Source organism: Myotis myotis, unplaced genomic scaffold (assembly GCF_014108235.1).
Source record: "Myotis myotis isolate mMyoMyo1 unplaced genomic scaffold, mMyoMyo1.p scaffold_m19_p_1, whole genome shotgun sequence".
NCBI lineage: Eukaryota > Metazoa > Chordata > Mammalia > Chiroptera > Vespertilionidae > Myotis > Myotis myotis.
Window position 1 is genome coordinate 103,088,182 of NW_023416313.1, and position 27,677 is coordinate 103,115,858.

The 27,677-nt window shown below is 37.2% G+C and overlaps 1 protein-coding gene across 3 annotated transcripts in view; it reads left to right on the top strand.

The window, feature by feature from the left end:
- Positions 1–27,677, top strand: part of LRFN5 (leucine rich repeat and fibronectin type III domain containing 5) — a 297,089-nt gene that overhangs the window by 263,478 nt on the left and 5,934 nt on the right. For 2 of the 3 annotated variants that reach the window (XM_036346671.1, XM_036346682.1), the window contains exons 3-4: positions 16,542–17,946; positions 20,513–21,225. In XM_036346671.1, coding sequence (XP_036202564.1) covers positions 16,562–17,946; positions 20,513–21,225 — 2,098 coding nt within the window. In that variant the 5' untranslated portion in view covers positions 16,542–16,561. Of the gene's footprint in view, positions 1–16,541; positions 17,947–20,512; positions 21,453–27,677 lie in introns of those variants that run through there. The other variant, XM_036346663.1, reaches the window with a different exon arrangement.

The window sequence follows — 27,677 nt, forward strand, 5'->3', positions numbered from 1 at the left end:
AAACCACTCTCCTTCCTTTGAGGTAGAATTTATACTCTTAAAAATAATACTTAGCTTTATGGACTTAAGTATTTGGGTAACTTCAGTCATGTCTTAACATACCAAAGAAAAATGAATAACAGTAGCTAAATGTGTCATTTGGTTATCATCCAAGGTGCTTTGAAGTCTCTACTATGGTAATATGCTAGCAACCTTTTAAATGTAATTTGGTTATAAAAACAGACCAGGAAAATAACTGAGTATATCAGTTAATGACTTTAAGGAATCATTGTTGCGGTCAACAACTTTTTATGTCAAGAGCTACATAACCAGAATATTTATAAGCATCATTTTATCCAAGGAAGAGCATAGTTTAAAAAAATAGATATATCTTCATCTTAAACCTACTGTTTGACCATGAGGGATTGCTTAACATTTCTTAAATTTTATTTTATTATATAAAATGGGAATAAAAATAACTACTTTATATGGAGTTGTGTGAGGATTAAATGGGATATGGTATGATAAGAATATCACATAACAAGTCTCCCTTTGTTTCTAATGTAAGCTAACAAAATTAATATTAAAAACATTTTATAAAAGAAATAAAGCATTTATATAACTTTTACCTTAATTTTTAAAAGCAACGAAACAGTTACACATCTACTAGTTAGATATTTGTACCTTCATTAAATGGCATATATTTCATTTAGTAAACTGGTTTAATTTAAAAGTTATCAGTATTTAAATCTCATTTTTTCATTTATAAAATAAACCATTACTTCCTTCATGTTTACCTGTTCTCAATGAATGGAAACTATTATTTTTTTAAATTTGATTTAAGTAATTTGCCTCTTATTTATAGTTTATTAGTGTAAATAATATGTGTTTAATATATATATATATGACATTAAATAAAAGAAAACATGTATGTATACACACATATTGAGAATACAAACTACAAGATGCTGTGTTAATCACAGAGACATTTGAACTGTGTAAATTTAAATATCAAAGTATATATTAAGTTCAAACTTTTCACAGTCAGCCTTCTATCATAATTGAGTATGTGTTTGTCCTAGTTAGACTCCAGCCTTCTAAGCTTGGTAGGTTCTAGCAATCAGCTTGTACGTGGTCCAGATACTAAGTAAACCTTGATGCATAAATTAATAAAAGAATGAGGGAATGGATGCAGTGTGAATTTTAAAAATGTATTATGTTCAATGTGTTTAGAAATTTTACTAGTGGCTACCATAATCAAAGACCAAAGGATAATCATTGTAGGTGAAAGCTGTCATATTTTGAGGCCTGGATTTAACAGATTCAATGGTCATATACTCAGTACATATTCTAGTACAGAATGGAGTTATAAGGTTATCATTTATAGCCCTACTTAAAAAATTGGGCAGAAATCTAAAATACTTAAATGAATATCACATGAGTTTCATTATCTAAACTATATTATAAAAGAACCATTACAGCAAATCCTAAAACAACTCGTCAGCATCAAAGGCATCTGCTTCTGTGCCTCAGCATTGGCCTTGGCAAAGGCGTGCTAACTGAACTGGTAGAGCTCTGCTGAATGATGGCTGCCTTGAGGAGCCCACTAGCTTTTCTTTAATGCCACATATAAATTGGTACCCTATTGGTTTCTGCAGAAAACAGATTATACTCTCAGTTTGTTGTAAAGTTTAAATTTGCTTTTAATCTTTGTCTAGTTTCCAAAAAATACTTCCATGGGCTGAAAGAAGAAAGCAGTACTGAGCAGTCATTTTCCAGTTTGTGTGTAGTTGACTCTTCTTGTTTATAAAAGTGTCACTTTGTGTCCGAAAGGAATTAGCTTGAAAGAATATAAAGTGTAGAGATGTGTAAATACTATCTTAAGAGCTTCAGCTGTGTGACTGCTTACTGAGTTACAGTCCCTCTAAAATATTATTAAAAACCCATCCACATGGTCTCACTCATATGTGGGATATAATGATCAACACAATTTGATGAACAAGAATAGATTGATCTAGAGACAAATGGTAGGTGAGGGGGGTTAGAGAGCAACCAAAGGGCTTATATGCATGCATAGTAGCATAACCAATAGACACAGAAACTGGGGTGGTGGGGGCTTGCCCAGGCTGGGAAGGGATGGGGGAGGGGGTCAATTGGGGAAAAAGGAGACATATGTAAAATTTCAGACAATAAAAAATAATAATAATTAATTAATTAATTAAAAAAAAACATCAGTGTTGTTAGAGAATGGAACTATTTAGAGAAAGCAATAGACTAATCATGTTTTATAACAATGTCACTTAACTAGATAAGTTGAAAAGAGTATTTTTGATGATATTTATAAAATTTAAATCATGAATTCCAATAAAATATGACAACTACTCTGCTCTACCATTCACATTTATTTTCTTCAAGTGGTCATATATTAATCTAATAAGTATGTCAATAATTAGTATGTGAACTTGTAAGAATTAAAAATTGTTTGCGTCGAGAAACCAAGATGGCGGCATAGGTAAACACTTGAAATTGCTGCCTCGCACAACCACTTCAAAATTAGAACTAAAAGACAAAACAGACATCATCCAGAGCCACAGGAAGGCTGGCTGAGTGGAAATTCTACAACTAGAAGGAAAGAGAAAAGCACACTGAGACTCAGAGGAGGTGCAGAAGTAAAGTGCATAGGTACAGAGGCGCACGTGGAAAGGGCTGGCAACTGAGGACGCAGTTGTCTTTTTCAATCAGGAGGGAGACACAAGCTCCGGTTCTGAACTCCAGTTCCAGGCTAGTCTCTGGGGACCCGGACTCATACAGGGAGAAACTGAACTGTCTGGCAGAGGGTGCTTTCTCTCAGAGGTGCTTGCAGCGATTATCGCAGGACACTGAGACCCACCCGGGACTCTTAGGGCAGGACTGAGTATCAGCCATAGCTGTTTGCCCCTCCCAGTTGATTCCCTGAGACCCCACCCCACCCAAGCTGTGTGCAGAGGCTTTTCATATGAATGACCTGGCCCTTTGCAATCTAAAATTACCTAACAAACTGCAGCTGGGTCAGAGAGACCCAGAACATCCAAAAAAAGGCCCAAGGTCCCACAGCAGCTTGCATTGCTTCACAGCTGGACATCTTCTAGGCACCTCTAAACCCCAAAGAAGAGGAATCTTCAGATCTCTCTGTAGATCCTCCTGGGTAGCCTCAGGCAGAGGCTAAATTAGCACCTCCTTAGAGATCCAAGTGCCAGTGTACCCATTGGTCAGAGTGGGACCATCCAGATTACAACTCCTCAGATCCATAGGGACACACTCAGGGGGCAAACTCAGTGAGCACCAAAGCCCCACTGAAGCAAGTCTTGCCCTATAAAGGTGTCTCCAGCACAGAAGTTCTCCCACCATAGACACAGCTGATGCTCACAGCCAATTGGCCTGGAGGTCAATTCCTTCTAGTGATACCAACTACAATTAAGACTTAACTACAACAAGACTGTGCACATAGCCCACAAAGGGGTGCACCAAGAGTGTCCACCTCAGTTAATTGGGGAGGCAGAGCCACTGGGCCCTATAGAACACCTAGCACACAAAGCAGCTCTATCAACACAGGGAAGCAGCCAAAATGCAGAGACAAAGAAACAGGTCACAAATAACAGAAATGAAGGAAAGCAAACTACTGGATAGAGAGTTCAAAACCATGGTTATAAGGTTTTTCAAGAATTTTCTAGAAACCGCCGATAAATTTAGTGAGACCCTCAGTAAATCTAGTGAGACCGTCAAAAAATCTAGTGAGGCCCTTGAGGATATGAAAATGGACCAAATAGAAATTAAGCATACACTGACTGAAATAAAGAATATTATACTGAGATCCAATAGCAGACTAGAGGATCGCAAGAATCAAGTCAAAGATTTGAAATACGAAGAAGTTAAAAACACCCAACCAAAAAAGCAAAAAGAAAAAAGAATCCAAAAATATGAAGATAGTGTAAGGAGCCTCTGGGAAAACTTCAAGTGAGCCAACATCCGAATTATAAGGGTGCCAGAAGAAGAGAGACAGCAAGTTATTGAAAGCTTATTTGACGAAATAATGACAAAAAATTTCCCCTACCTGGTGAAAGAAATAGACTTACAAGTCCAGGAAGCTCAGAGAACCCCAAACAAAAGGAATCCAAAGAGGACCACACCAAGACACATCATAATTAAAATGCCAAGAGCAAAAAACAGAGAGAGAATCTTAAAAGCAGCAAGAGAAAAACAGTTAGTTACCTACAAGGGAATACCCATACGACTGCCAGCTGATTTCTCAATAGAAACTATGCAGGCCAGAAGGGAGTGGCAAGAAATATTCAAAGTGATGAATAGCAAGAACCTACAACCAAGATTACTTTACCCAGCAAAGCTATCATTCAGAATTGAAGGTCAGATAAAGAGCTTCACAGATAAGAAAAAGCTAAAGGAGTTAATCACCACCAAACCAGTATTATATGAAATTCTGAAAGGTATTCTTTAAGAAGAGGAAGAAGAAGAAAAGGGTAAAGATAAAAATTATGAACAACAAGTACATATCTATCAACAAGTGAATCTAAAAATCAAGTGAATAAAAAATCTGATGAACAGAATAAACTGATAAACAATTCTCGGGGGGAAAGGGGTATGGTGGGTGCAGGAAGAGACTGGACAAAAATCATACACCTATGGATGAGGACAGTGGGGGCAGAGGGGTAAGGGCAGAGGATGGGGTAGGAACCAGGTGGAGGGGAGCTATGGGGGAAAAAAGAGGAACAACTGTAATAATCTGAACAATAAAGAGTTAATAAAAAAATAAAAAAAGAGAAAAAAACTGTTTGCATGATTCCTTATCCTTTGTCTTTTAGAAATCTCCACCCTGTCCTTTGAAAACGGGAGAGCTCATGAATCACACAACTCATATGATTTTTTTGTATTTGTTACAAGTCTCAAACAAAAATAAACAGAGTTAAAATCGTGGCCCATATTTTATTCTAAACTTACCCTTACTTCCTAAATCATCCTATTGACATTGAGATCATATTTTATTAGGCAGTATTTATATTACTGGTAAAATAAATCAGATTGTGAAATAAAATGCATAATTTAGGTTGGAATGAAATGACATCTTTGACGATATATGACAGAGATGAGAAAAATATGCTAAGTTCTGATTAACTACCAATAATGTGTCATTTTATAAATTCTTTTGACCAATATTTGGAAATATAATGGAAAATCCATATTTCCTTTATTAATCTGATCAACTATATTTCAATATTCTTGGATTTTACATATATAATTAATGAATTGTGATAAATGGGTATATCTGTATACTACTATTCCAAATATAATCTATATTATAAAAGGCCAGTGGCAATAATGGTGCAACACCAGAATGACCAAACGACCAGTCACCAGGAGATGCATTGATGGATCTCGCAGTGCAGCGAGTCTTGGTCTCACAGAGAGGTGTGAGTTAGTCTGGGTCCCACTGGTGCGGTAGGAGGGAGTCTGGGTCCCATGAGATTTCACGTGCTGGGCCTCTAGTATAGAATATTTGTATGACCCCCAAATTTCCTTGTACTCCTTTCCACTCTATTATCCTCCTACTAGGCAATCGCTGATTTGACTTCTGTCACTAAGGATTAATTTGGCCTCTTCTAAATGAACATACAGGGTGGGGCAAACATAGTTTTACAGTTGTGAGTATGGGCAACACAGAGTTTATTCTCATATTATAATTTGTTAATTATTGTATTATTTTCCATATAAACAACTATAAAACTACTTTTTCTCCACGTGGTATATTTGGAAGCTTGCAATGTGTGTGTGTGTGTGTGTGTATATATATATATATATATATATATATATATATATATATATATATATATACCCATATATAATCTGCAATTCTTCTGGTAAGGGAAATATTTTAAAGATTCATAGTTTAGAGTTAGAGCTGCTGTAACACTGTATCACAAACTGGATGTCTTAAACGGAAATTGTTTCACAATTTTGGAAGCTAGAAATTGGAAATCAAGGTGTCTGAGATGGTTGGCTACCTTTTGAGGGCTCTGAGGGAGAAACTGTTTTCTTCCTCTCGCCAAGATTCTGGTATCATTAAGCTTTCCTCGTTTTTATAGAGAACATTCTCATTGTGCTTCACCTCGACTTCCTTCTGTGAATGTCTGTCTTTGCGTTGAAATTTCCCCTTCTTATAAGGTTACAATCATTGGATTGCACGTAAGGCATATAAGAGAAATTAATGCAACACGATTATAGTAATCAGTCATTAGCAAATGTTGTAGTTCGTTATTAATAATTATGTATAACGGGATATTGTAAAAATTACTTTACAACATTTTCATTAAAATGTTTCTTACATACCATTATATTGGCTGGGCTGCACAAGTATTGGTTGTAGGCCGCATGCGGCCCACAGGCCTCCAGTTTGACATGCTTGGTCTACAGTAATCACCTCCCTTTAATTTGATAATCTACAATGACCTTAGTTCCAAATAAGGTCACAATTATGGGTTAGGACTTCAGCATCACTTTTCTGTTGTTAATTGAGATATAATTTACATATAGCATTGTGTCAGTTTAAGGTGTACACTGTGTTGATTTCATAGATTTAATATTGCAATGTGATTGCCACCATTGCATTGGCTAACACGTCTGTCGTGCCATATAAGGGTCATTTCTTCTTTGTGGTGGGAACAACTAAGATCTAGTTCTGATGTTTATGATACAGTATTGCTATAATTAGTGTGTTACTCATTAGTAAATTTGCAGGATTTATTTATCTACTAATAGCAAGGTTTTACCCTTAAACAAGATCTCCCAGTTCCTCCACCCCAAAGCATCTGGAAACCACCATTCTACTGTCGGTTTTTACAAGTTTGGGCTTTTTTAGATTCCATGTGTAAGTGATACCAGAAAATATTTATATTTCTTTCTCTGACATATCTCACTTAGCACACTGCCCCAAGGATTACCCATATTTTTTTTGAGAGGATACAATTAACCTATAACAAAACCCACCCATGTAATTGTGAATATCAGTAACATTCATTTTCCTTTCTATTACTCCCTAGCATTTCTTGTGTGAATATAATAGCATTTATCTCTTCCACTGTTAGTAGACATTTGAGTTGTTTTGAATTTGGGGCAAATATCAATATAGCTATTTTGAGCATTCCAGAGAGCACCTTTTTGTATACCTGCATTTTTGTATCTCCTGTAAATACTTGGAGTGCAATTGCTGTATCATTAGGTAAATAAGAAAACGTTTAATGTAGCAAAACAACTGCCAACAGCTCTCCACAATGGTTGTGACATTTTGCCTTGTACCAGCAATGTATTAAGGTTCCAGTTGTTTCAGAACATTACCAAAAATGGAATCACCAGGCTTTTTTTGTTTGTTTGTTTTTAATTTTCAGGTTGGGTAGTAAGGATTTTAGTTTAAATCTGATTTCCCTGATGACTAATAACATTGTGAATATTTTTATTTGGATATAGGGTATCCTTATATATTTTTTGTTAAGTATCTTTTCCATTCTTTTGCCAATTTTCTTATTGGAAATAGTATATTTTATTAAGTTGTAAGATTCCTTTTTATATTCAGAATACAGGGTTTTTGTGAGATACACACACACACACATGCACACATGCACACACACACACACACTTTGAATATTTTCTCCCAGTCAGGGAATTGCTTTGTCATTTCCTCATGATGCTTGTATTATCTTTTAACATTTTTGGTTATAATTTCATAATTAATAAAAGTTGAAAAAATAGCATGCAGAGTTTCTATGTACACTTTACGCAGATTGCCAAGTGGTAACATTTACATTTGTGTGTGTAGATATATTTTTTCTAAAGCATGGTTTTTAAATCCTTTATGAGTTGGCTCCCCTGTTATTTTAGGCAAACTAATAGCCTTTACCTTTAAATTTTAGATTCAATTTATGTTTAAAATTATTGATATCTTGAGATTAGATCATATTTAAATTATATGTAACTTATAGGTACTATATATTTAAATGATCATATATTATATCTGTCCATTTCAGAGAGAGAGAGATCTACTTGACTTGGAATGACCTGTGTAGAAAGGTGTTGTTATGCATTTAGTTTCTTTAATAAATGTGGTATTTTTTTATATTTTCTATGAGCTTTCTTGTGTTAATAGTTGTGGTAATTTGTGTTCTAAAGCAAATTTATTAATGTCATCTAAATTGAGTTTATTGGCATTACATTGTTCATAAAAATCCTTTTATTAGTCTTTTAATGTATTTGGGATGTATATTGATGTCTCTTTTTTATTCTCTTTGTTAATAATTTTTGCTTTTTCTTTATATGTCTTGCAGAGTATAGATCAATTTTATCAATCATTTTTGAAAGCTTATTTTCACTTGTGTATTTCTCTACTTTTGTCTCATTTCAATTTCATTGATTTCCACTCTTATTTCAATAATTTATCTTCAGAATATTGATTATATTCCTTTGCGGTGTTTTTGGTCATTGTACTTTTTAATTTGCTAACATGTTAGAAGTTCCTAGATAAATTATTTTTATTGATTTGTAATGAAATACCAAGTGATCAGTTAATATGTTTAGTTGAATTAAATCATTTTATATATTTTGAGAATTAAGGTCTTTTATATAGAATGTCTTGGTAACTGTTCCATGAGCACCTGCGTATCTATATAATAGAAGCATAATATGCAAATCGACCAAACGGTGGGACAACCAGTTGCTATGACGCGCACTGACCACCAGGAGGCAGATGCTCAACGCAGGAGCTGCCCACTGGTGGTCAATGCTCTCCCACAGGAGGAGCACTGCTCAGCCAGAAGCTGGGCTCACAGCTGGCAACCCCAGCAGCAGTGGCAGGAGCCTCTCCTGCCTCTGAGGCAGCACTAAAGAGCAGCAAGCCAGGCTTATGGCTGGCAAGTGCAGCAGCAGTGGCAGTGGCGGTGGCAGGAGCCTCTCCTGCCTCCACTGCAGGCGGGCGGTAAGGAACGAAGGATCCCAGATTGCGAGAGCCCCGGACTGAGAGAGGGGTGTCTGACTGCCGGATTAGGCCCGATCCTGAGCTGGCAGGCGAACATCCCCCGAGGGGTCCCAGACTGTGAGAGGGTGCAGGCTGAGCTGAGGGAACCCCCCAAGTGTATGAATCTCATGCACCAGGCCTCTGGTGTTCCATAATTGTAAATGAAGTCAAGTTGGTTTATAGTGTAATTGCGTTCAAATCATTTATAGCTACTGCTCTTTTTATTTTGTCATCTTATTCTATTAACTAGAGGCCTGGAACATGGTTTCATGCACCAGTGGGGTCCCTTGGCCTGGCTTGTGGTATTGGGTTGAAACCAGCTCTCTGACATCCCCCGTGGGGTCCCAGATTGGGAGAGGGCACAGGCCAGGCCGAGGGACCCCATCGATGCACCACCAGGGCCAAGGAAGGACACAGGAGGTTGGCCAGCTGGGGAGGGAGGAGAAGGGCTCCAGGGTGTGTCCAGCCCTTCTCTCTCAGCCCCGATCGACTGGACCCCAGCAGCAAACTAACCTACCTGTCAGAGCGTTTGCCCCCTGGTGGTCAGTGCACATCATAGTGAGCAGTTGAGCAGCCTTAGCATATCATTAACATACTATGTTTTGATTGGTTGACCAGCTGACCTGACACTTAGCATATTAGGCTTTTATTATCTAGGACTAGAGGCCCGGTGCACAAAAATTTCTGTACTGGGGGAGGGGAGGGGAGGGGAGTCCCTCAGCCCGGCCTGTGCCGTCTCACAGTCTGGGACCCCTCGGGAGATAACGACCTGCTGGCTTAGGCCTGCTCCTGGGTGGCAGAGGGCAGGCCCAATCCCTAGGTGCAGCCCCTGGTCGGGCTCAGAGCAGGGCCGATTGGGGAGTTGGGGAACCACCCCCTGTCATGCACAGAGCAGGGCGATCGGGAGGTTGTGATGCCACCCTCAGTCACGCTCAGGGTAGAGCCGATTGGGGGGTAGGGGCACCATCCCCTGTCACACACAGAGCAGGGCCAATCAGGGAGTTGGGACACCACCACTGTCACACTCAGGGCAGGGCCGATGGGGAGGTTATGGCTCTACCCCATCACACACAGAGCAGGGCCCGTGAGGGGGGCGGGGGTTGGGGCGCTGCACCCTGTCACACACAGAGCAGGGCTGATCAGGGGTTTGGGGAGCTCCCCCCATCAGGCACAGAGCAGGGCTGATCAGGGGGTTGGGGCGCCTTCCCCTGTCACGAACAGAGCAGGGCCGATAGGGAGGTTGTGGCCCCACCCCCTGTCACACACAGAGCTGCAGGGCGATCAGGGGGTTTGGGCTCTGCCCCCTGTCACGCTGATCCTGGTGCCAGGAGGCCTCATGGCTCCGCTGATCCTGGTGCTGGGAGGCATATTACCCTTTTACTATATAGGGTAGAGGCCTGGTGCACGGGTGGGGGCTGGCTGGTTTGCCCTGAAGGGTGTCCTGGATCAGGGTGGGGGTCCCCACTGGGGTGCCTGGCCAGCCTGGGTGAGGGGATGATGGCTGTTTGCAGCTGGTCACACACCCTTCAGGGTGGGGGTCCCCACTGGGGTGCCTGGCCAGCCTGGGTGAGGGGCTGAGGGCTGTTTTCAGGCTGGGGGTGACTGAACCTCCCAACCGCTCCTTTTTTTCTTTTCTTTTTTTTTATTCTGGGCCTGTTTTAGCTTTGAGGCTTGGCTCCAGCTCTTAGGCCTCCGCTGCTGAAAGTATGTTTCTGGCCTTTGCTTACAATGTTGCGATCCTGCTGGCTGAAGTCCAGGACTAAAGCAGGTTTCTGGGGTTTTGTTTAGCTTCTATATTTGTTACATAGTTGCTTAGAGTTGCAGCTCAGAGGCCTGCAGTGGCAGGTGGGGAACGTTGGAGTCCTCCGTCACTGAAGCAAGCAAGCCTCATGTTAGTTTCAAGCTGCCTGGCTGCCGGCCTCCATTTTGGCTGGCAGTTAATTTGCATATTGCCCTGATTAGCCAATGGGAAGGGTAGCGGTCGTACGCCAATTACCATGTTTCTCTTTTATTAGATAGGATTATTGAGAAATAATTTATGTCTCCAGTTGTAATTGTGGATTTTAACGAATTATTCCATTTAGTCCTTACATGTATTGTTTTCTCTATTTTGAAGCCCTAATATTAAGGGCATGCACTTTTAGCGTTTTCGTATTTTCTTGGTGTACTGATCCTTTTCTTTATGAAATGCCGATGTTTATCTCTGGTACACTCGTTCCCTTCTTCCACTCTGTTTGATAATAATTTAGCCATGCCAACCTTTTTATGCTATTTCATGATATATCTTTAATATCCTTTGACTTTCAAAAGTCTGTATTTTCATTTTTAAATTGTGTTTTTTAATGCTGTATGAATGGGCCCCTCTGCAATTTTGGGCAGACTAATAATCTTTACTTTTAAATTTTTATTGAAGTTGTTTTAAAGTAATTATGGATATCATTGGGATTAAGTCTACCATCTTTTCTTTGATTTTATATTTTCTCAGTGGTTGATTTTTTTCTCTTTTTTCTTTCCCATGAACTTCTTCCATTATATCTTGCAGATAATATCTGAGACTAAGCCAGCCGTGGGCAAACTATGGCCCGCGGGCCAGATCCTGCCCGTTTGAAATGAATAAAACTAAAAAAAAAAAGACCGTACCCTTTTATGTAATGATGTTTACTTTGAATTTATATTAGTTCACACAAACACTCCATCCATGCTTTTGTTCCGGCCCTCCGGTCCAGTTTAAGAACCCATTGTGGCCCTCGAGTCAAAAAGTTTGCCCACCCCTGGACTAAGCCCTAACTGGTTTGGCTCAGTAGATAGAGCGTCGTCTTGCGGACTGAAAGGTCCCAGGTTCGATTCCGGTCAAGGGCATGTACCTGGGTTGCGGGCACATCCCCAGTAGGAGTTGTGAAGGAGGCAGCTGATCGATGTTTCTCTCTCATCGATGTTTCTAACTCTCTATCTCTCTCCCTTCCTCTCTGTAAAAAATCAATAAAATATATTTAAAAAAAACAAAAAACAAAAAAACACTTCAGGGGAACCCAGCAATAAGGGAGGGGCCCACAATATTTTGAGATTTACATCCAGGAGCTCCACCAAATTCCCACAGCAAATATTTGAGAAATATCTGCTCCTGCTTCCAGCAGGGAGAAGGAAAGCAACCCTTATGTTAGAGCTCTCTACTTCTTAGCAAGGCTTGTCTCGGGGGGAAACAAAGTACACCGAGTGTCCAGATTATTATGACCACCTGACGTTTGTAGGCAAATTAGCTATAATTTCGCACTGAAGTCACTAGAGGGCCAGACCATTATAAATAGGGAAGTAGGTTGTTTACCACGACAGTAGAAGTGGGTTTTTTTTCTGAAGATATGGGTAAACAACGCAATTTAACAGCCTTTGAACATGGGATATATTTGAATGTGAGTGGCCAGATTGTTATGACCACCTGACGTTTGTAGGCAAATTAGCCATACACTGCATTATATGGGATATGGAAGCCGAAGGCCTATTCTAACACCTTTGCTGTCTGCAGTTAACAAGATAAAACGTCTCCAATTTGCACAGGAACACAAAGATTGGACAGTCGAGCATTGGAAAAAAGTCACGTGGCCCAATGAATCACGTTTCCAGTTGCATCATGCAGATGGCAGAGTGAGAATTTGGCGGAAACAGCATGAAAGCATGCACCCCACATGCATGAGTGCAAGCCTTCATGCTGGTGAGGGCAGTGTTATGGTTTGGGGCATGTTTTCCTGGCATGATTTGGGCCCTTTAATTCATGTGGAACAATGTCTGAATAGCACAACATACCTAAGTATTATTGCTGATCAGGTTCATCCTATCATGTTGATGGCGTATCCCAATGGAGATGGCTTCTTCCAACAAGACAATGCGCCATGCCACGGTGCTCGTATTGTGCAGGAGTGGTTTCAAGAACATGAGGGAGACTTTACCTTGCTTAGGTGGCCCCCACAATCACCAGATCTCAATCCAATTGAGCATTTGTGGGACGAAGTTAAAAGAGCCATCAGGCAGCTGGTTCCACAACCATTAAATCTCACAGAATTGGACAGTGCTATTCATCAGGCATGGTGTCAGATTCCTCACATCACCTTTCAACATCTTGTGGAGTCGATGCCAAGAAGAATCGCCGCAGTATTGAAGGCAAAAGTTGGCCCAACGAAGTACTGTGGGATGCTCATAATAATCTGGCCACTCAGTGAAAGCAGTGCTTAACTGCTGTGGTATTATCTGAGCCTAACTGACCTGGGGAGGAAAAATCTCAATCCCAGCCAGCTCTAGCCTTGCAGGAGGGAAAGTCTGACTCCAGCTCACTGTAGCCATCCTGTCTTACCTAGGGAGAAGGGGAGGGGAACACAGGAACACTTGTGTTTTTATTTTGTGGTTTCTTCTTAAGCTTAACCATTGAAAGTATTACAGATGTCCCCTTTGTTTTTTGTTTGTTTGATTGTTTTCTAATTGACTCCTTCTTCCCTGCACCTGCCCCTCGGAAGCCTTTGCCACACTATTGTCTGTGTCCATGGGCTATGCATATATGCATATAAGTTCCCCCATTAATCTCACCCCTCAACCCTTCCAACCCTACATTCCCTCTGAAATTCATCAGTCTGTTCATAGTTCTATGTCTTGGACCTATTTATTCATCACTTCATTTTGCTTATTAGATTGCACATATGAGTGAGATCATGTGATACTTATCTTTCTCTGATTGGCTTAATTCACTTAGCATAATACTTCAGGCCCATCCATGATGTTGCAAGTGATAAGAATTCCTTCTTTTTTTCCCCACTGCGTGGTATTCCATTGTGTACATGCACCACAGTCCAGAGGCATTGACTCACTAAAACACTGAGACCTAATCATCGGACTATATACTCTTGCCCTCACTCTAAACCTCGCCACCATATGACTAGGTCTATTTACGGTTGTTCCAGAAGATAACAATCCTAAGCCAGAGACTGGAAGAAATTACTGTACTTACAAAGACATATCTGATAAAGCACTTACCATACAAAAAGTTCTTAAAACTCAAAAATTGTTTTATGGATGTTGACAAATGAATCTAAAGTTCATAGGATCCAGAATAGTCAGCATCACATGTTACTGAAGGAGAACGTTGGTGGGCCCTCCAATGTGCCTCCTGTTGGTGGGGAAAACGGGAGAACATCCATGAATCTCTCCCCTTTCATAGAGGATTCACTTCCTGGAATATAGTTCTTTTAAGTTTATTTGCATCCTCAGCATTATGATGCTATTTTTAAAAATACATATGATTTGTAGCTTATCCAGCTAATTTGGTGGTTAGGGTGAGAATGATGGTTTTTGTAACTTTTAAAATTTATGCCAGAAGTACTATTTATATACATTAAAAAACACAAAAATATTTTATACTTATCCACAGATATACCATTTATGTTGTTTTTCATACATTTATAAAAATTAAAGATTCCATCTGATATAATTTTCTTTCAGACTGAATAGAATTCTTTTATATTTTTTATAGTTCAATTCTTCTGGTGATGAATCTTTCCATTTGTTTCTCCCAAAATATCTTTATTTTACTTTGATCTTTTATGAATGGTTAAATCCACAGCCAAGTTGACAGGCCTTCCTTTTTCTTGAAGCACTTTAGAAATATTTTTTTTTTTATCATCTTCCATCTTCCTAAGGGAAGTCAGTGAGGAGTCAGCCATCATTTTTATTTTGTTCACCTTATCTTCTTGTGATGTGTCTTATTTATGTGACTGCTTTTAATATTATTTTTTCTTTTTTTCAGGATAATTGTCATGTGTGTTGGTGTGGTCTTTATTATTTTGAGCTTAGATTTAGGCGTTGCTTTGGTTTTTTAAATCGCAAATTTTGCCATTATTTCTTCAAATATATTTTGACCTTACAGCCTTCTTCTGATAATGCAATTATATGTATGTTTGACTTCTCACAGGTCACTGAGTCTTTGTTCAATTTTATTTCTATGTTTCTTTTTAATCAATGTTTCATTTTGGCTAGTACTTACTCTCCTGTCTCTATTTAGAGATTACTGGAGTTCCGAACACTTGCCTTTCTGCTCCTCTGCCTTATACATTCAAGCCACTGAAGATTCTCTGCCCTCCAATCTCTGTTTCCTCAATTCATTAAGACTGTTGATGCTTTGCCTTGTTTTCCCTTCTGTGCTGTGGTTTAGAAAGTGTCTCCAGGAGCAATAATGGGGTTTTCTTTTTCTTAATTCACTTATCTCAAGGAACACAGTTTTGTTCTTCTTTTCTGATGTCTGAAAACTATAGTTTAATATATTTTTGTACTTTTTTTGCTGCTTATTTTGGAAAGGCTACCTTAATACTAGTCATTCTGTCTTGAACCTAGAGCATGATTCTATTTCATTTGTTAAAAATGATAATCCTTACTTATTGCAACCACATTTAATATGGCATAAAATAAGCATAAAGTAAATTGAACCTATAACAATATATGTTTTATTTTGGAAAACCAGGTGCATTATTTCTAGAATAACTCCTTATTTCATATTTTTTTCAATTAAAAATTTGAGTGATTTCTCCATCTACTTTCCCTCTTGGCTTGTAAAACTACATGTACTAGTAAATTATGAGAATTTTTAATTATATGTATGAATATGTTTTTGGTTTTGAGCATTAATTTCAAGAGCAAATACTTAAGATCAAACTTGAAAATGAAAGCATCAGGTTCTTTTAAATTAAATTTGGATAAATGTAAGTTAATTAAGATTTTAAGAAAAAGAAAATGGAATATGACATCTTTTTGGACTCACTGCCAAGTATTTTGATAACTTACCTTCAAAAATTATCTTCAAAAATACATATTTATAGCAAATAAAATTTTCTAATATTATAGAAGCTCAGAGCATTTGTGGTAAATTTTCAGCATTTCTATTTTTGAGAATAAGATTTTGTATGACTGTTAGAATGTAAAGGTTGTGCTATGTTTAATATAACTCATAAAGATGAATAAAATTTAATAAAAAATAATTATTTTCAAATATACTAGTAATGTCACCAGGTTAACAATAACAAATATTGTCTCTTATTGTTTCTACCCAGGCCAGTAAATTGAAATACTTGCAAATCCTTAAATATGTCTAAGCTTTTGAACTTATGTCTTTTGGGGTCTAAGGGATGTTTTCCAGAACTCCTACCCTACAATTTGGGCTAAATACCTCTTTGTGTGCACCCAGGGAGTACCCCGACCGTATTTCAAGAATAACACTTAATTTACAGAATTATAGTAATCTATTGACTTCTTTTCCCCATTTGATTGCAAATCCCATGAGGCCGTGAATGGTATATTTTTATTTTGGTGTCCATAATATCCTCAGGTCCAGAGTAGATATTTCATACTTATTTGTTAAATAAACAAATTAATAAATTGTTTCTGTTTCAATTTGGATTAAAAAAAAGATTATTCTAATAGGAAAACAAACTTGGTGAAATGATTAAATGCTAACTGAACATTTTGTCTTTCCTTACAGGCTCTTAAATCTGATCTACAATGGAAAAATTCCTTTTCTATCTGTTTTTCATTGGCATAGCAGTGAGAGCTCAGATCTGTCCAAAGCGTTGTGTCTGTCAGATTTTGTCTCCTAATCTTGCAACCCTTTGTGCCAAGAAAGGGCTTTTATTTGTTCCACCAAACATTGACAGAAGAACTGTGGAACTGCGCTTGGCAGACAATTTTGTTACAAATATTAAGAGGAAAGATTTTGCCAATATGACCAGCTTGGTGGACCTGACTCTATCCAGGAATACAATAAGTTTTATTACACCGCATGCTTTTGCTGACTTACGAAATCTGAGGGCATTGCATTTGAATAGCAACAGGTTGACTAAAATTACAAATGATATGTTCAGTGGGCTTTCCAATCTCCACCATTTGATACTGAACAACAATCAGCTGACTTTAATTTCATCTACAGCATTTGATGATGTCTTTGCCCTTGAGGAGCTGGATCTGTCCTATAACAATTTAGAAACAATTCCTTGGGATGCTGTTGAGAAGATGGTTAGCTTACACACCCTTAGTTTGGATCACAATATGATTGATAACATTCCTAAGGGGACTTTCTCCCACTTGCACAAGATGACTCGGCTAGACGTAACATCAAATAAATTGCAGAAGCTACCGCCTGACCCTCTCTTTCAGCGAGCTCAGGTACTCGTGACCTCAGGAATCATAAACCCGTCTACTTTTGCATTAAGCTTTGGTGGAAACCCTTTGCATTGCAATTGTGAGTTGTTGTGGTTGAGGCGTCTGTCCAGAGAAGACGACCTAGAGACCTGTGCTTCTCCAGCACTTTTAACTGGTCGCTATTTTTGGTCAATTCCCGAGGAAGAGTTTTTGTGTGAGCCTCCTCTCATTACTCGCCATACACATGAGATGAGAGTCCTGGAGGGTCAAAGGGCAACCCTGAGGTGCAAAGCCAGGGGAGACCCCGAACCTGCAATTCACTGGATTTCTCCTGAAGGGAAGCTGATTTCCAATGCAACAAGATCTCTGGTGTATGATAATGGAACACTTGACATCATGATAACAACTGTAAAGGACACAGGTGCTTTTACCTGCATTGCTTCCAATCCTGCAGGGGAAGCCACACAAACGGTGGATCTTCACATAATTAAGCTCCCTCACTTACTGAACAGTACAAACCACATCCACGAGCCTGACCCTGGTTCTTCAGATATTTCAACTTCTACTAAGTCAGGCTCTAATGCAAGCACTAGTAATGGTGATACCAAGATGAGTCAAGATAAAATTGTGGTGGCAGAAGCAACATCATCTACGGCATTACTTAAATTTAATTTTCAAAGAAATATTCCTGGAATACGTATGTTTCAAATCCAGTACAATGGTACTTATGATGACACCCTTGTTTACAGGTAAGGGAAACTAAGCAAATTTGTATACTTGCCATGCATCTTAGTGTAGGGCTTCTTATGGCACTCTGATATTTTTAAATGTCAGTGCTACACTATATTGTAATTATATTACTTCATTTTTAAGTGTAAGGCTTAAAATGTGAGGCTTGTGAAAGATGAATTCATGTGGGAAACTATTATGAATGGTGTTATTTTTAGAGAGTTCAGATTTATATCTAATTATGCTTACTTTTTCCCCCTCCTCTAAGAGATGTGACTATCAGAGAACAAGATTGATTTATTTTAAAAAGTCAAAAACATACCAGAACTTACATATCCATATGAGTGTTCTTTCCTTCAAGGAAGTCATGTTGGGAGGCTATACCATTATCCCAATGATGCTGCCATTGCTCAAAGCACTTTTGGAATTATCTTTAGAACCTTCGTCATACTATTTTGAATATCCTCAGTGGTGGCAAATCATCGTCTTTTGAGGGTGAATTTGAATTTTGGAAACAAGCAAAAGCCATTTGGAGCCAAGTCTTATGAATAAGGTGGGTGATCAAGATGGGTATTGCCATTTTTGGTCAAAAATAGGATGTAACTATAAAATAATGAGACTGATATTTTGAGTGATTGACTTATGTGTATGTGTGTTTGTTGTCTCATATACACTGGTTCTTAAGACAGTTCCAAAGGGGAAACTTTATAAATATTTTGAGCAGTGAGAGTATCACTGAAGATACATATTTAATCTCCTGTAAGGACATTGATGGAGAGAATTTGCATCTGACTAAACAATTTCTGGTATGTTTTTCTAAAGTTCAGCCTCATTGATTTATAGTCACATCTTGTCCAATTTTCAGTTGGAAATATACCTTTTTATCCCTCCATATAATTTCACTCATGATAGATTTTTATTAATCCTGGGAAATGATGCAAAATCATGGCTTTGAAATATATCTTTTGTGAAATCAGATCAACTCAGTTCTTTTATACCTATGTGAATTCTTGAAGATAATTTGATTTTCACTCATGTATGGAAATGAGATAAGTTTTTTAAAGTGAGCATAAGCTGGTAGGAAAAACAAAACTAGCCCAGCTAGCCATGTGATCAATCCTGGGCGAGGTTCTCCCTGGCTGAGTTTTCATTTCCTCATCTCTAAAAGGAAGAGATTAGAGTAAATGGTTTCTAATATTTCTCTTATTGATACATTTATGGGTTACAGACTATGGTTCATGTATGTTAATATACAGTAGTTTGGGTCTTTGTTATACTCGGCTCTTCACCTGAGCTAGGAGTTATCTAACCCAGTGAAGACAAGCATCCACCTCTATCCCCTTACCTTCCTGTAGCTACTACACATTCTATATGTTTTAAACATTAACTCTGTGAAATAGGTTAGTTCCTATTTTCTAAATTCCAAGATTTTAACCCTGCCATGACAATTAAGTTCTATTTAAGGAAATGGCTTGAAATCCGGTCCCAAATGTTTATCATGTGTAAAATTGTAATAATGCCTGCCTCATATAGTCATTGTAAAAATTTAATTATAGTGGATATAAAATACTTAGTAATGCCTGTTATTTATTAGCACTCACTAAATGGTGGTGATTTCAATTACAAATTCATACTCTGGACTAAGAGTTTCCTGGTACAGTTAGACAACATTGCTTAGGTTGTATAACATGTTGGTATTGCCAAGTTTTTCCAAAATTCTCTTTTAGGAAAAGATAGAGTTGTAAGCCTTTTTTCCCCCCACATTAAATGTAAGTTTTGGTCAGAGTGTAAGTTACTACTGAGTTAGTGGAAAAGTCTTCCACAGAAGACTTTTGTAATGCAATGGATTCAGAGATATCTATAGACTCATCAAATTTTAGAAACTGTTTTGAAAGTAACTCCATCATCCCATAATTGAGAGGTCAAGGGATTTATGCTCTGGTAAAAGCCTTGCCCTGTTCATGTTTATAGGATATCACTCATACATTTTCATCAACCTCATATTCAGATAAAAACATACAGGGAACCAAGTGTTGAAGGATTAAGAGATGGGTGAGATTTCTAAAAATATTTTAATGTTGGTAATGATCTTAGTTATTAAAGATAGTTTTATTGGGTGCCATTCCATAGCAGCTTTTAACTGATTTGGAAAATAAACACTTCAAAATGCATTTCCATTCTGGTTTCTAATGTGACTGTCAGTGTTTTCCCTTCCTTCAAATTGGCTTTTAGTCACAGAGGTGTTGTAAGTGCTAAATGGATTTGCTTAGCGGTCTGATAATGTCACAGTCACACCTTTCAAAAGCAATTTGTCAGAAGTTATTTCTCAGCAGTGGCTTTTATTTGGACTTCTGCTTTCCAAGCAATGTCATTGATAAGCTCTTCAAAGACATGGTGCAGAATACAACATTAACTTTTAGCCATTTTAACTGGGATAAGATTAGATCATTTCCCCATATTTCATGTCTGTTATTATTGGGCTTATCTTAATGAGCGCTGAAATGAAACAGAGCTGAAGTCATAATGACTCTGTGTGTATATATGTTTTTTCTTTTCAATATTAACACAAATTCCATTGTCCCTCAGAATGATACCTCCTACGAGCAAAACTTTTCTTGTCAATAACCTGGCTGCTGGAACTATGTATGACTTGTGTGTCTTGGCAATATATGACGATGGCATCACTTCCCTCACTGCCACAAGAGTCGTGGGTTGCATCCAGTTTACTACGGAACAGGATTACGTGCGGTGCCACTTCATGCAGTCCCAATTTCTGGGAGGCACCATGATTATTATTATTGGTGGGATAATTGTAGCATCTGTGCTGGTTTTCATCATCATTCTAATGATCCGGTATAAGGTTTGTAACAACAATGGCCAACACAAGGTCACCAAGGTCAGCAATGTCTACTCGCAAACGAATGGGGCTCAAATGCAAGGCTGCAGTGTAACGCTGCCCCAGTCCATGTCCAAGCAAGCTGTGGAGCATGAAGAGAATGCTCCATGTTGTAAAGTTGCCAGTGACAGTGTGATACAATCTTCAGAAGTTTGTTCAAGTCAGGACTCCTCTACCACTACCTCTGCTTTGCCTCCTACCTGGACTTCAAGCACTTCTGTGTCCCAAAAGCAGAAAAGAAAGACAGGCACAAAGCCAGGTACCGAACCACAGAATGAAGCTGTCACAAATGTTGAGTCCCAAAACACTAACAGGAACAACTCAACTGCATTGCAGTTAGCTCGTCGACCTCCTGATTCTGTCACAGAGGGGCCCACATCTAAAAGAGCACATTCAAAGCCAAGTAAGTTTCTCACTTTGCCCGCTGAGAGGTCCAGAGCAAGGCACAGGGACTCCCTGAATGGAGAATTAAAGGAATACTATTGTATTAATTCCCCGAACGCATGTGAACTATTCTCTAAAAGAAGCATGTCTATGAATGTGATGTTAATTCAGCCCAACACTTCTGATGGGTGTAGTGGAAGAACAACTCTTTCAAATCCTGAGTGTATATTGGAAAGCACTGTGTAACCTGTTTTTTTTAATGAAAAATTTATTTTGAGAACTCACATAGGAAGTTGGAATTTGAAATTTCAGTCCTGTTTCTCTGACACATGGCTAATAGAACCAAGGTGTATAAACCTTCTAGGATACAGATATATACATATATATATATATATATATATATATATATATGAATAGGAAAAAAGTATGACACAGTAGCAGTGCCTTTCCCAAAAAGAACTGGCTTCCAAGCTCTGCAATAGCAAATCACAAAATGAAAGTTGTCATAGGAAAACTAAAGTCTTGCATAACTAATGATATTTCTCCTCCAGTCTTAAAAGGACCACCTATGAATAATTGGTATTTTCCAGTGAATATATTGCCTATTTATCTCAATAACAATAGTGTTTGTTTTTAGACAAATATTGTAGAGAACAACTTTGTGTTGTTATGTTATTTAAAATAAAATATTAAATAAGTATATCCAGACAAGTGTTAAAATAAGTACCCTTCTGAAAAACATTTTTGGTTCTGATGCCTTAATGGTTCCATGATATTTTTCATCCAGGACATACTTTTTCAGTGGGAAGCAGAAAAAAAAATGCAATTGATTTTCCATTTATAAAAATATACAGTTCAATTTTAAATTATATGCCACAATTTTATATGCATCTGCCTGGGCATATGAAAGTGTTTTCATTACATTTAATACACATTTGCTAAATGAATGAGTTTTATATTTTTCTCGATGTAAGTTAAAAAGGGAGACAAAAATACAAGACTGCTTTTATCAGAGGGATGTTTATTTTTATTACCAGGTAATTTAAAAAAACTTTAAATGAATTTCTTATTACATTTATAAACAATATAAAGTCATCGCTCATTAACCAGATAGTGGTTTCATTTTTCCTTCCTGCACTGTGATTCTGAATTGAATGTTTAACTTTTAGAGTAAATTCACTTATTATTTTAACAAAAACCTGAGATGAAATGTAATTAGAAATCTTACTGCTTAAAAAAAAGAATTTAAATTTAGTCAGGCAATAATATTGCTTCTTGTTAATGTGATGTTTTTTGTATTTATTGAAATCAAGGTCTACAGATAAATGTTTCTATCAACTTGTTGAAAACCTTACAACATTATACACTAAGATGATGATCTCTTATTAAAGACTAGAGGCCCAGTGCATGAATTCATGCACAGGTGGGATCCCTCGGCCTAGCCTTTGGGGAACAGGCCAAAACTGGCTCTCCAACATTCCCTGAGGGGTCCTGGATTGTAAGAGGGCGGTTCTCAGGTGACACACCCCGGAATCGGGTTCCTTTCTCTCTGGTTCTGGGTGAGTCACCTGAGAACTGCAGCTGCCAAGTCACCGCAGCTCGGCAGCTCCTGTGTTGAGCGTCTTTCCCCTGTTGTTCACTGTATCATAGCTACTGGTCTGACGGTTGAACAGTTGGCTGGTAACTGGTTACTTAGGCTTTTATATATATAAATTGGTAAATGAGGGTTAACATTAAGGGTTTTTCATTTTTGGTTTTGTTTTGAAAATAAGGTTCATGTGGGAACCTTGCAGAAAAAAAATTAATCATAATATAATAAGCCTTTATTAACTCATGTCACTTGAAATACTATTTAAAGCACAGCTGAGGAATGTCAATCATTAGTTTAATTTCCTTCTGTTAGAGGCATATATAAAAATTTCAGTTAATTTTAACTTTACAGAAGTACTTCTTATCACACACGACTCATTGTGATGACATTCAAAAGAGGGCAAGATGAAAGCAGTTAGAGATTACTTTCCAGGACAGTCTTGAACATAATTGTCTAATGGGCTTTTATTGGGTTGGATGTTTCCTAAGTGCCTTCTCTGCCCTGCTTCTGACGTTTGCCTTTCACAATTTCTAAAATCAAATCAGCACGCATGTGTCAGCTACATAGCTCTTATGAAGAATAAAAAAGATCACGTGTTGTAGTAGTTTATAAAATCAAAAACACTGTGTGTATTTTCAGCACTATTTTTGTCATAATGCTCTAATACCAACTAAGTATTTTTATTTATTTTTAACTCTTGTTGATACACACACTTTTCTTTTTTAAATTGTGGTATAATTGACATACAACATTATATTAGTTTCAGATATTAACATAATGATTCCATATCTGTATATATTGTGAAATTATCATCACAACAATCTAATATCCATCACCACACAGAGTTACCACAGAATTTTTTTTCTTGTGATGAGTACATCTAAAATACACTATCTTAGCAGCTTTCAAATATACACACAGTGTTATTAACCATATTCACCATGCTGTGCATTACATCCCCACGACTTATTTAGTTTACTAGTATAGCTGGAAGTTGGTACCTCTTGACTTCCTTCATCCATTTTGCCCTCCCTCCCTAATCAACACCCCCTCCCCCCGCTCCGACAACCACCAAATCCATTCTCTGTATCAATGAGCTTGGGTTTCATTTTGTTTTATTTTGCAGATTACACATATAAATTAGATCATATGATATTTGTCTTTCTGTAATAATGCTCTAATCCCAACTAAACATTTCCATGTACCATGAATTACTTAATTCTTAGGCGGTGCTGGTTGAGAAAAGTATATTATTTTATTCATTTCCAGTTTTTACCTACATAATATTTAAAAATCATGAATATAAAAAAGCTTTTGAGACTTAAATAAATGAATCCCCAAAGAAGGAATTTCTGGCATTATTAAGATTGTGAACAAGTTGGCTCTGAAATCATAGGCAACATAGGCAGAAGCTTAGCATATTTACTCCAAGCTACTGATTCATGTATTTTGTATTTTCCAGTTGTCTCTGTGTGTGTTTTAAAATCTATTTCCTGCTTATGTTTCTAATGAAACTTTAATTAAATATTTTAATTTCTTATAAACATTTGGAAATCTTTAATATCTAGCCATGTGAAATTTATTGTTTTATTAATGCTACTGAATTTATTTAAATTTTTATTACTTTTTCAAGACTTTTCAGGGTATATTAACCAAAGGCTTGACCACTTGTTCTTAGAAGTGATAAAAAGTCCTGTGTTCCCTTCTTTCCAAATGTTTGTATTTTGAGAGATTAACAAAAGATTGGCCTATCAAGAAGATCAAATGTTTTTTTGTCTGTTTGTTTATAAGTATAAGGAAAAAATTTGCTCATGGTAGTTTCAGTGCAAAGTAACTAAAAAATAAATCTATGGGAATGTTGAGATTGATTAAAGGCACCTGGTATAAAATCTGAACCACAATAATGACTCTGGTGCATGAATGAGTGGATAGATAAGTAAGGGAGGTACAGTAATAACGTCTTTTGTTAATGAGCACAGTGGAGAGATTTGTGGTTCAGATATTATATTATATTACTATCAGCAGGAAGTTCTTTGTCTCTTTCTTGTTGCTTTCCTTTGTCATTTCTTGCATTCCTTATTTAACCAGCCATGTATGTTTGTTTGCATGTATGTATGTATTTGACCCAAAACATATGGTTTGCTATTTGGTGGTGTTGATTATGTATAGGTTATATATATGGATTTTGGTTCCTTGTTCATAATTTTTTTTTATTTTTAGCCATTTTATGCTATGATTTCAGCTTGTTCAATAGTAAAATATATTAACAGTAATACATTTACAGTGATTTACTTCAAGAATTTTAAATTACATGTGTTCCTTTGCTGTTTTTTGTTTATTTTGAATAATTGTTTCCAATTTGAAAATGTCAAAATCCTATTAAAGTAGAAAGTAGATCTTTTTAAAAAGCAAATATAATATCTGAGTGTCATAAAGGGATAATGAAGCATTAACAGTTGCCTCAAGCCCTAACCGATTTGGCTCAGTGGATAGAGCGCCGGTCTGCAGACTGAAGGGTCCAGGTTTGATTCCAGTCAAGGGCATGTACCTTGGTTGTGGGTGCATTCCCCATAGGGGATGTGCAGAGGCAGCTGATCGATGTTTCTCTCTCATCGATGTTTCTAACTCTTCTATCCCTCTCCTTCCCTCTCTGTAAAAAAGTCAATAAAATATATTATTTTTAAAAAGTTGCCTCAAAATTCTAAAAAAAACAACAAAATTTGTTTTGGACAATATTATTTATTTTAAATCTAAAATAGATTAATACAGAAGTACAATAAATGCAATAATTTAAATTAGATACTGTTAACACCCTCATTGTGGCCAATTTATTTTCTGTTCTGGTTTTGTTTTGTTTTTCATTAAATGTAGTTAGTAAACTTGAGGTCACGATAACCTATTTTATGTTTTCAGGCAGTTGATTACAGCTGCTTTATACATATATCTTTTACTAAAAAATTTTAGAATATAAGTTGTGGGACTGTTGTACTCCATCTAAAAACATAACAAGACCACTACAGAATAATACATATTTTCTCCACAAGAATTTAAGGAATTTGTTTAAGGTAAACATATTCCATTTATCTTTTTTGTCAAGTATTTTCTACTGTATTTTTAAGCACTCATAAAATTTTTACTTGCAAACTAGATTTTAATTTAGTTTATTTGCTTGTATTAATAAAGAAGGAAAACTAAATGTTTCATTTATAAAGCTAAAAAAATAATAGAACTATTATCACAACATTGACATCAATTGACTTTCATTTCCTAAATTTTAGTGTTTCACCCCTGTTTACTCACAATAATAAACTTAAAAACAATCATTAAAATACCAATAGCTAACAAAATTCCAGAAACATGAAACAGCTTATTGTACATACAATTGCTAAGGTAAATGGAACTTTTTTCAACAAAGACTGCAGGTATGAGCCCATTCTCTTCTCAGAATGATCGAATTCGAATTGCATTCTATAATGCTAACAAGGCAGTGTTCCGTTAGATCAGACAGAACGAAGACTCTCTGCTCCTTTTTCCTTGCAAAGCCTTCTCTTCGGTCTCAGGGAGAGTCCAGTAGTATTTCTACTTTAACTGGATGTGGAGGTGCCTATGTGTGAAGTGTTTGGGGGAAAGGACTTCACATGGAGGTGGATTAGATGAGAAAGGCATAGTTTTCTTCTCTTCCTCAGTTAATGATGACAATAATAATTTATCTTATTATGTTTGTGAGTTAAATGTTAGTTGAGTTACAGTTATGGACAAGAAATATCTCATTTTTAAAATTTCATGGATAAAAGAGAAAATAAACTAAATTTAATGACTGGAATTTTACACCTAAATAAATGTTCTATCAAGATTTGGAAGCAGGAAAGTCTCTCAGATTACTCAATCACTTCCTTCTCATCCTAAATTAATAATGCTGGGATTATAAATAAAATCTGTTTTGTCTTTTGTTTTTTTGTTTTAGGTCTTTTTTGTGTGAGCATGCTTGGCTTGTTGTTGTTGTTGTTGTTGTTGTTGTTGTTGTTTTCAATAGAAACTATCCTTCTTGTATCAGTACAGGGGATCACTCACTGTAGAAAGAATGATAAACATATTATTGCAATTGAGTTATCCTAAAAATGTGGTACTATATGAAGTGGGACGTAGGAAGTAGCAGTTTGTTACTGGGGGCATATTTAAGTAGGAAATTACCTAGATAAGGTAATGTTAAAACTTCACAATTTTATCAAATATTACAAACTAGAGGCCCAGTGCACTAAATTCATGCACTGGGTGAAGAGTCTCTCAGCCCAGCCTGTGCCCTCTTGCAGTCCAAGAGCCCTCAGAGGATGCCCTAAGCAAGCAGGCGGACATCCCTCTCGCAGTCTGGGACCCCTTTCTCCTTACTGCCTGCCTCCTCACTGCTCAGCTCACTGCTCCTTAGTGCTGCTGCAGAGGTGGAAGAGGCTCCCACCACTGTTGCTGCGCTCATCAGCCATGAGCCTAGCTTCTGGCCTTATTCTCTTATTGAAGTTCTTGCAGGAAAAGTGTATTCCATATTGATAATGACTCATTTTAGGAACTAGAGTAATATTCTTAAAAATTCTACCTTTCTAGTATTATGTATCAAGAAGTAGCCATAGAGAATTATAAAAGTCCATTGCAATTAATCCAAGAACTGGTTAAGTTAAAAAAAAAAAAAAAGTGTGGATAAATCTTTGTTAAGAGGAATCTTATCAAGATTTCCGTGAAAAGTGTTTTAGGGTCTGTTTCTCAAAAATGAATTGTTCCTTATATTGTTCCTGATATTGTTCCTGTGGGAGCGCACTGACCACTACAGGGAAGCTCCTGTGTTGAGTGTCTGCCTCCTGGTGGTCAGTGCGCATCATAGTGACCTGTCA